Source organism: Etheostoma spectabile, chromosome 11, assembly GCF_008692095.1.
Source record: "Etheostoma spectabile isolate EspeVRDwgs_2016 chromosome 11, UIUC_Espe_1.0, whole genome shotgun sequence".
Classification (NCBI taxonomy): domain Eukaryota; kingdom Metazoa; phylum Chordata; class Actinopteri; order Perciformes; family Percidae; genus Etheostoma; species Etheostoma spectabile.
The window spans coordinates 24,087,017-24,097,600 of record NC_045743.1 but is presented as its reverse complement, the minus strand read 5'-3'; the positions used below and the strand labels follow the sequence as shown (position 1 = coordinate 24,097,600).

Genomic DNA, 10,584 nt, shown 5'->3' with positions numbered 1-10,584 from the left:
TCCTCTGATTTCAACTATTAGTCAAAATAATTCATAATTTCTGCCTTTTTAACTAAAAATCTTACATATAATTTGATATAAATGAGGTTTGTTGACCATGAATTCCAAGAATAGGTGTAAAACCTGTTATTAAACCAGCTCAGTTTTTTTTTTTTAAAAGCGCCAAAAGCTGGAAAAAGTGAGAAATAAATTGGAAAAAGCAACAAAAACATTGGAAAAGCACAAAAAAATATTAATTTTCATTTTTTACCTTGAAGGACAAGTTCATGGTTAACGGAAAGCCAACACAAGGGTTAAATGGATGGACTGTCCTCATATAGCGCTACTATACTAACAACTACTCAAAGCTCTTTTACATAGTACAGGAACCATTCCCCACTCACACACTGTGGCCGAGGCTGCCGTACAAGGTGCCACCTGCACATCAGATAAACACTCACACTTTTACACTCCGATGTACGGCATTGGGGCAACTAGGGTTCAGTGTCTTGCCAAGGACACTTGGACTGCAGGGCCACTCTACCATAGATATATTCTCACACACACACACACACACACACACACACACACACCACACACACACAAACACCACACACACACACACACACACACACACACACACACACACACACACACACACACACGTTAGAGCATCTACTCACACTCTGATGATTTTGTAGAGTCTCTGTCTGTTCTGGCTGGGTGTGCTGCTCCGACTGGCTAACTCAAACAGCTTGTCTGCTAGGGCCGCGTAGTCAAACTGCAAATGAAGCACCTCGTTAGAAACCAATCTATTACCATTCCCAATCTACACCATCTGAGTCAAACTGATGGGTAAAAATGCAACAACTGTTAGAATGATTTCTTAGAACAGAAACATATTTTGCTGTGATGAAAGTTGACTGATCCATAAAAGAGAGATATTCTGAGCCTGAGAATGAATGACAGAAGTCAACCTTTATAAGGCTGCTACAATTTCAGCCACCACCAGCTCTTTGAGAACACAAAATTGCAAGCCATATACAAAAGCAGCCGTTTTCATATTGATTTTCTCTGGGCATGGATTTTCTTCAGGCACTTTGTTCAAATGACTTGTTTGCTCAGTACGTTCAGCTTGGTGTTTTTATAAAAGGTATGTAATTGCAGTTAGGACATAGAAATGAGAGGAGGGCCCGGCTTTAACTTGGATGGTGTGTTCAGGACCACTTGACACAGTGACACACAGTGTCAGAGTCTTTTTAAGCACAAAAAAAACATACAAAAGTTACATTAGCTTCCACACTGTTTTGCATACAGATTTTATTCCGACCTGTGAAAGCAACAGCATCATAAATTCATCAACGTTTTGTTTTCAAAATGGTGCCCTGGCTGCTGCAGCCTCGTGTTATTTATCAAAAGCAAAAAAAGGCAACTAAGTGTTCTTTTTTCAAACGACCTTTGAGTCTTACTAAATTTAGGTTCTTACTACTAACAAAGCTCTAGAAGAAGACATTGTTGTTGTTTACAGGCTGTAAACATGCAGCACCATGAATATGGATCTTTTTCTGAGGGGAAAGTCCGTTTACTAAGTTTGACTTACAACATGCAGAGTATAGAACACACAGGTGGAATGCATCAAAAAAGTTTGACCACAAAAGAATAATCCCAAAAGGAATGTAAGAAATAAAAAAGGAGAAAGCCTTCACCTGTAGGACTGGTCCGACATCTTCATCACATGACTCCTCTGTGTCTGATTCTTCCAAGTGAAGAAGCTCGTTGTCGTAGTCTTCATCATCCTCATCACCCGCTTCTTTATTTGATATATTGCCTGAAAAGAAAAACAAGACACCTTCTTTACACGATGTAAAGCATTTCACAACACACACAAACACACACTATAAAAAGAAGTGAAAACGGTGCATAAATAAAACATAAAAAGTACTACTATGACTATTTTGTATTTAAAATGTTTTTTTGTCAATGACCAATGCTTTGTTTCTTTTATAGAAGAGGATAAATGTTGAATTGTCAATTGTATGTTCATTTAAGAGAACAAGTACAATGTTTCATAATAAAGAGGTCTGGTTAACTTTATGTTGTTTGAATTTGATATGAATACATACTTTTGAAATGTGACACACACACACACACACACACACACACACACACACACACACACACACACACACACACACACACACACACACACACACACACACACACACACACACACACACACACACACACACACACACACACACACACACACACTTTGTTTTTGGCATTTTCTCTGGAGATGTACCATTAATCTGCTTCCATGTCCCTTTCTTCCCAACTGGTTTGCTCATTTTCCCCTTTAGTTGGTCTTCTTTGCCGTCCTCTTCAGAAGCCTGTCCCGAGTCGGAGTCTGAGGCCTCAGCTTTCACCTCCTTCATTAAATCTTCAATAGCGAAGGGGGCCTGGTCAATAATAGTGCTGAAAATGCTGTTGCAGATGGCGCTGAAAAGAGACCGACTGTCGAGACAGACATGAAAGGAGGAACAGATGACAGGTTGGGTGGATGGAAAGGAGTCAAGAAAGTGGTTAGCACCAGATTGGCTACAGTCCAATACCTGAGAAGACTACTCCATATTTTTCAGTGGTTGGTTATGCTTTTAGAAGTCCCATTTACAGATGGTTTTGAATGGCTGTACAATGGTTCAACCAGACTGACAATTGAACGATCAGAAAAGTGCCTCGGAAAACCCCTTTGAGCAACACTTCAATAAGAGAAGCAGTTATTGGTAAAAGAAACTCCAAGCTCAGCTTAAAAATGTGTGGGACTTAAAAAGAACAGGTTTGGTGTTTCAGTGCACAATAACGCCGCCTACAACAAGCTGGAATTAAGATTTAGCAAAGCTCTTCTTTAAACTTCACAGACACGGGTGTCCCATATAGATCAGTTGGTGGAGCGAGCGCCAATATACAGAGAAATGCTCCTCGGACCCGGATTTGACTCCAACGTGCTGACTTGAGAGTGGATTTTTGTCTCTCTCTTTCTAATGGGCGGACCAAAATATCTGGACGGGCAAAGCAGAGAAAGAGGAGGTAACCTTGCTCCTCACAACATCTTGCCCAAGGACACTTCGACATGGGCCAGGGATCAAACTCCCAACCTTCCAGACGACCGCTCTACCACTGAGCCACAGCCGCCCCTGTAAATATTGAACTTCAGCTCAATATAAAAATAGCAAAGCCAAATCGCAGTATCTGGCAGAAAAATCACACTTTTTCTCCAAATCATTCAGCCCTACTTTGGAGTAACCAACCCCGGTTTAAACCTTTTCAATCTAACCACTGTGTAGACTGCAGAGGGCCCAAAGAAAAATGAAACAACTCAATATTTAGAGCCCAGTTGCATCGTTCAAAAAGGAACAAGGGTTGCATGCGCTTTTCAGGACTGGAAAATTAATTCAACACACAAGTTCCAACAGTGTTCTCCCCTGACATACAACACTGTGGGGACATTCACTAAATGGCAGTTTCAATCACAGTTTTATCTCCATTAAAAGGTAGGCATTATTGAAGGAAAGAAAAACATGAATACATTAATTCCTTCCAAACTTTTCAACAGTCGTGTACCTGCATCTATATTTTTTTTACCGTGACTACAAGCTCCAACTGCACCAGCATCCGATAGACAAAACCAAATCAAAGACTACCATATTTTTTAGACTATAAATTTCACTTTGCAATTGCTTGTCAACGGTATAGTTACATCTCCACGCCCTGGTAGTTGTTCTGTGTGCTATCATGTAGTTGAATAACTTCTAATGTGTTACATTAACATACTGGACACATACCGTATTCCGCCTGTTGATCTGTATGCTATTGTGTAGTTCAATAACTTGCCTTTGCAGATTAAATGTCTGTTCTTGGGTTTTGTGACATAAATTTCTAAATAAATGCGACTTATAGTCCAGTTCGACTTATAGTCCGGAAAATACGGTATTTGCAATAAAATTCTAAAGCCACACACAATACTCCTGATTTACTTGGGATACAGCTTCCTATTAACCTGTTCTGCATTCTGAATTGCTTGATACTTTATATAATTAAATGTTTCTAGTGTAAGACAGCTTTACAATAAATAAAGCTGAGATGGTTGAGCTAATGCGGACTTACTCCTTGGTCTTGGCTGCTGTTTTGCAGAACGGCTGGATGAATATCAGGTTCTGATCTGCAGTGAGCTGTTAAAAGAAAAGACCACATAAGGCTCATTGTTAGCAATGATGCGTTCCCAAATTACAAAGTGCTGAAACAATTTTGATAAATCATTAGTTTATGTTCTATTGAAAATGCGATGCTATGTTACAATATATATACACACACTTGTGAAAAAAACCTATCACTCTCTTTGATTTCATGTTGTTTATGGAGAAGGAGAACCAGGAAATGAGTCGGGGTAAATGCTACGCTACAAAGCCAAGGCCGAGCGATGTACGCCGCTGCAACGTGTAGTTACATTTTTTATGGGGCGACCTTAGGCTACGGCGTAGGTTTGTGTTTTCACATAACTACGTATGTAGAAACAGCATAGATTTTACGCTAAAATATAAAACAGCTTTTAAAAACGCAGCACCACAACAAAAATGCATATGCACCTAAAACACAATCATCCGGTGCAGTTTTCCCAGCTGGGGGGAGGGAAAAAAAGAAAAAAAAATGGTCTCAGAACAACAATATTATTGTTTGTCGCAACAATTTCTGGGACAATTTATCGTCCAGCAAGATTTGTTATCTTAACAGGCCTAGATACTGTACCCTCAAGGCTCAAGCCAAGTTCATGTTCTGGCTTGCCAGCTGCTGGTTAAAGGAAAGTGAAGGGATTAGCCACAGAGCAACAACATTAGCACAGGCTCACCAACTGGCTTTAAGTTGGACCAGCTATTCTTATTTTAGTGACAAGCTGCTCCTCCAAGTTCTGTTTTAGCATTCTCTCACTGCCCAACCCAGGGAAAACCCTAAACAGGATATTACATTATAATGCCTACCATACACTACGAGACTTTGAACAGACTAAAGTCTGACACCATCTCACATGTCAAAGACAAAATTTGTATTGCAAAATTTTAATTTTGAAAAATGTAACCTAGCTAAGTAGCTAAGTACATGCAGATGAATGGCAGCTGGTCTTCATTAAGTCATAAAAGTAACCTAGCACTGCTAGTTACTTGTGTTTTTCATAGTGGCCCTGTAACTTGTTTTTCATATTGGTGCATCCGTAATTAAAACCTAAAAGTTGAAAACAGTGGTGGTGCTGTACCTCTGCTGAACCCACAGCTGCCAGTTCAGTCATGTAAAGGTCCAGGATGTGGAACTGCAGCCCGCTGGGGGCCCCGCTGGTGCTCTGCAGGAGCTGTGTCGTCAGCAGCTCCACAAACCTGCCAATCACACTGCAAGGACACAGTAAACACAGATGATCACTTTAAAATGCAATAAAATGTGACCAAAATCTGTTTTGTAGACTAGGTTTTAATAGATTACCAGCTCTCCCAGTGTTTCCTCTTCAGCATCTCAAAGGTTTGTCTGAACATGAAGCGCACCAGCTGTTTAAGAGAGAGAGAAATCTTTCTTAAACTATATCTTCAAAGCTCAAGACTTTAAAACGTGTTAATGCAATGGCAGTTTGTTTTAAATTAATGTACTTTGCTACTTTTAGATTTCTTTGTACTTCATTTGTGCTCACAATGGCCTTTCGCCTCATGCATGCTGTTCACTGGATAGAGTCGTTACTGGCAGGATGCAGCTGTTAATGGAGTACAGTCAAAAAGGTCACGGCCCAGGTCACTTTATTCAAGTGCAGTGGGACTCGTTTGTGCTGTTGATAGCAGCAGGATATGAGCCGAATGGGTTTTATTTTGTTTTTCTGGGTTTTCAAAAAAAAAAGTCTAAACACTAACATCTTTTAGCAGGAATTAAAATCAACAATTCTGATTTGACAGGTAAGGTTGGTAAGTTGTTTGACAAATTGATAAATACTGAATCAAATTCTGAGGATGCAAAAGGCCTTTTACTTGTCCTAGTGGGAAAGGCACAGCTGTTAACATTAACAATGGGGATAATGACAGCAACCAGCATTAACAATACCAGGACCCTGAAAGTGAAGCAGCCATCATTCATTTGATTATTTACACGCAAGGTTTTCCTACTGAGGCATGTCACCATGTCTTTCTGAAAAAGGTTTTGCCTTGTTTCTGTGGCAATAACAAACTGCTAATATCATTACCTTACTTTAGTAACTTTATGGCACTAGGTCACTGATTCTGGTGAAAATGTATTTTAGTTTTCCCTCCGATATCCCCCAGCTGCTCTGCCTCAACTGACCTGGAAGAACTTGTCCATCCTCAGCCTGTCAATACCAGTCCACTCTCTTTTGAAGGTTTGCAGGAAGCTCTCCAGGTATAACAACTCTGCAAATAAGAACACATGATCATTATCATCTTCGTACAGGGATTTTCTCAAATGCCTCATAAAATCACGAGATTATGAAATCATGCGTGGCCAACTTACGTCCGTCAATATCGCAGAAGCTGTGGATCAGGGTGGAGATTTGGTTTGACAGCTCCTCCTAAAGAACAAATATCAATATCAAATCAGGGAGAAGGGTAGCTGACTGGACATGATTATATTATTAATAATAATAATAGTGTTCATGGGCATCTTTCAGGTCACCTTACAGCAGTAAAATGGTTCATTCAACTCATGTCTTTGAAATCCATTCCCTCCTTCGTCACTTCAAGTGTGTCCCAGGGCTTTGACCTGGGGCCACTACTCTTCATCATTAACCTCCTTCGTCTCTGCAATATCTTCCGCAAATTTAACATCCACTTCCACTGTTATGGTGATGACACCCAGCTCTACCTCTCCACCAAACTCTTGTCCACTCTCCCGCCCGCCTTCCTTACTGATTGCATCTCTGAAATAAAAACCTGGTTCACCCACAAACTCCTCAAATTAAACACTAATAAAACTGAGGTTCTCAAGTGGTGCATTGTGGCGAAGGGAAAACGAGGGAATGGTTAGCATACTAGGGTTGGACAATGTCCCCTAACTTGGCAGTTGATCAGACATACGTTTAAATGCCCTCTGTAAATATACAGTATTGCATGCTGCCGCCGGTAGGGGCAGTTCATTGCAACTTGACCTACTTTAACTACGGTGCAGTAAAGTCTAGACTCAATCAGATCTCCGTAATGAACGTTTGCCTTTAACAGAGTGACAGTAATAACCTAATATACCATCATTACTGAGATTAAACTACATTCTCGGTTATATTTGCACTGAATAACACATTCAACAAACATAACATAACTCTTTCAGCTAGAGGCCGCTGTGATCAAGCCGAGGCGCGGAGCATGACACTGAGCACTGACATTGAAAGAGAGAGAGAGAGAAAGAAACTGTATCACTACATATAGGTTGCACGTAAGGGGGGGGGGTGGAGTAGCTTCCATTTAAGAGGCAGCACAGTGCAAAGCCCAACCCACGTGTCTTTGCTAGATTAAGAGCAACGCAGTTGTCAATTTCCTGTGCACTACGATTAGCGTGTGTCTGACGGGGGACGTGACTGGCATCACGAGGAGACGACCAGCCCATGCACTGTACTTACTGTCAAACCTACTCGTCTTCAGAAAATGAAAACAATTTGTTGGTTAGAGGAACAATTGACCCAACTAACCTTAAAATAGAGGCAATAGAAGATCACGAGTCATCAAAGTCTCATATCAAGTGCACTGCCATAAAAAGACGGGACCCCAGGAGCAGATCCCTTTTTTTTGCTTACATTAATAAAATATGTATTAATAATATGAAATAATGTACTGAAGCAATTCAAAATATGCTAGTGCACTCTCTTTTATAAATTTGAATTCTGGAACAAGTGACTGGTAAAATAGGGCATCCACCAGCCACTGTGGCTGGTGTGCAAAAAAAGTTAATTTCCCACCCTGTTCATGTCACATCAAAATCATATATCAGCAAGTATGGTATTGTTGTCCAACTAATCTATTTAATATCCTATCAGCATAAACCTTGTGATTTACACCCCTAATACATACTGTACACACACTGCTTACTACTTTTCTGCTGCACTGTGACACACTTTCATGGACTGGGGATGACATGCTTTCTGGTTTACTAAAACAGAATTTTTGTGTGTATTAGACACATTATTTCAGTAAACAATTGATTATAGTAATTCTAAGTAGGTGGAATAACACCTATGCTGTATTCTTTCTCTCTCTCCATGTTTAACTATGTGCTGCTGCAAACTTAATTTCAATCTTAGGCATTCCAGTCAGACTGGCAAAATTACAGAAATGTTAACAAGTGCAACCTAGTAGGATTGGCAATGAGAATTCTACAGAAAAGCAACTTGGTGTTTATTACAACACGAGACTGACATGTACTGCTATCTATAGTTCTATAGAGAGATCTGAATATGGCTTCTATCCTCTCTGTGTGCACCCCCACTCCCCATTCTCCTAGATGTGGGTCTGTGAGCCAAGTATCTCACACTAGCAAAGCATACCTGGAGCAGTGGTTTGTCCTGCATCCAAAGGCAGTAGAACAGACCCTTCCAAAGCTTGAGCAGCTCATCACCTGTGAATCCACCTGTACAGAGGAGTTAGAAGTTAACTGCACACAAATAAATGTTGACTGCAGTGGTAAATTAGTCACTTTCTTTAAATGATATGGACTAAGACAACTAAGTCTATTCAGTTAACAATGATGAATCTTGTACCTGTACAATGGACACTATCCTTTGTTACAGAACCATAAAATATGTTGCAACAAGGTTAATGTTCCAGTTATTGTTGCTAAGTTGCCGTGTATTGGTGGGCACCTGTAACTTTAGCTAGCACACATCTATCTGTGGTCATAACATCTACATCTTATAACTTATTCCCTATTACATCATGTTCTTGTTCCTATTAGTCAGTTAATAGGTTATTATGTTTATTTTTTATAGTCATAGTCAACATTTTATCATGATCTACGGCACTGTTTAATCCCTGCACTGTTCGTTATTGCACACAGTCTCCCAAAGTATCTCACCTCACCAGGGTCAATGCATTTCTAGGAGTGATTTTTAATTTTTAATTTTATTCTTGGGTATGTGTGAAATATGTGTTTGGTGTGTTATGATTGTCTTGCTACTAAAAGCCTAAAATTTCCTTCGGGATGAATAAAGTATCTATATATCCATCCATCCATCCATCCGTGAGCCTAGAGGCTAACATGTATCCACACGTGTGCGCTGGCTACCCATTACATGCGTCAGACTGGGACCAGTTCGCTTTCAAAAAGCGTTGCTGGTTTAATCTCACCAGCCGGGTTTGGCCATTAATATCTTCATGATGTTACCATTTTCCAAGCAAAGTTATTCATATCTTAGTAATTAAGCTGTTGTTAGCCAGCTCTGTCCGAGTTAGCCGGCTAACGCGAACAGACTAGCTCACCTGTTGGGTTGCGAGACCTGACGTTTATGTATTTCCTCAGTTTCTTTATAGCCTTGGTTCGAATGGGCTTCTCATTGGAAGCTAATCTCTGGGCGAACTGGACCTCTGGTTCTTGAATCGACGCCATGTTCACACCGATTCACGTGGGGAGAATTCGCCCTCCTCTTTACCTCGCTCGCTCTTCTTCCCCACGTTTCGTTTTCCTGGTGCGGCGCGGACTGATGACGTCGGCAGAAGTAGTTTCCTTAAGAGTTTCAAATGAAAAGCCGCCTAGGACAGATAGAATACTTTACTTGCACATAGCTGATATACACACACATATATATATATATATATATATATATATATATATATATATATATATATATATATATATATATATATATATATATATATATATATATATATATATATATATATATATATATATATATATATATATATATATATATATATATACATGTGTGTGTATATATATCTGTGGCACTGAGCAGAAGCAGGGACAGTTAATGGAGAATTACGGTCAATTTCAACATATAGCTCTGTTTTTTTTTTTAAATGTGTAGTGCTGTCAGTAGCAAGACAAAAGAAACCAATCGGTGCAGTCTACACCGAGTTATCCTCCTGCTAGAGTTAGCACCCAACAGGCTTCAACGGGGCAAGTTTTAAACTTTTTTTAAGCCTATACAGGCTCAAAATGTCATTAGCCTACTAGTGCCTCCCCATGTGCAGTTATTCCTTCATAGTGAACACAGCGAATTGGACTACAGTAGATGTGACAGTAAGGCATAAAAGTTGTGGCAATTGACTTCATCAGAAAACAGGAAATAAATAGAGGTTTGTGCAGTAGCTGAATTAACACAACTTGTATGCCTTTCTGTCACATCTACTGCAGTCAAATTCACTGTCTTCACTTGGAAGGAATAACTGCACATGGCTAGGCCCTGGTAATGAGATTTTGAGCATGCTTAGAGGCTAAAACACGTTTAAAACTTGCCCTGTTGAAGCCTGTTGGGTGATAACTCTAGCAGGAGAATAACAAGATGTAGACAGCATCCTCTTGGGCCCTCCTCACAAAAGGGCCCTGGGTCCCCCTTTCCCC

The 10,584-nt window shown here is 40.0% G+C and overlaps 1 protein-coding gene across 1 annotated transcript in view; it reads right to left on the bottom strand.

Annotated features, from left to right (window-relative positions):
• The window catches only part of rrp1 (ribosomal RNA processing 1), a 29,155-nt gene extending 19,432 nt beyond the window's left edge, over positions 1 to 9,723 (bottom strand). The window contains exons 1-10 of the mRNA XM_032529940.1: positions 9,483 to 9,723; positions 8,552 to 8,634; positions 6,532 to 6,589; positions 6,346 to 6,431; positions 5,506 to 5,567; positions 5,285 to 5,414; positions 4,144 to 4,208; positions 2,282 to 2,493; positions 1,686 to 1,807; positions 663 to 760 (exon numbers count right to left, since the gene is read on the bottom strand). Coding sequence (XP_032385831.1) covers positions 663 to 760; positions 1,686 to 1,807; positions 2,282 to 2,493; positions 4,144 to 4,208; positions 5,285 to 5,414; positions 5,506 to 5,567; positions 6,346 to 6,431; positions 6,532 to 6,589; positions 8,552 to 8,634; positions 9,483 to 9,609 — 1,043 coding nt within the window. The 5' untranslated portion in view covers positions 9,610 to 9,723. The remainder of the gene's footprint in view (positions 1 to 662; positions 761 to 1,685; positions 1,808 to 2,281; positions 2,494 to 4,143; positions 4,209 to 5,284; positions 5,415 to 5,505; positions 5,568 to 6,345; positions 6,432 to 6,531; positions 6,590 to 8,551; positions 8,635 to 9,482) is intronic.
• Between the last annotated feature and the right edge of the window lie 861 nt (positions 9,724 to 10,584).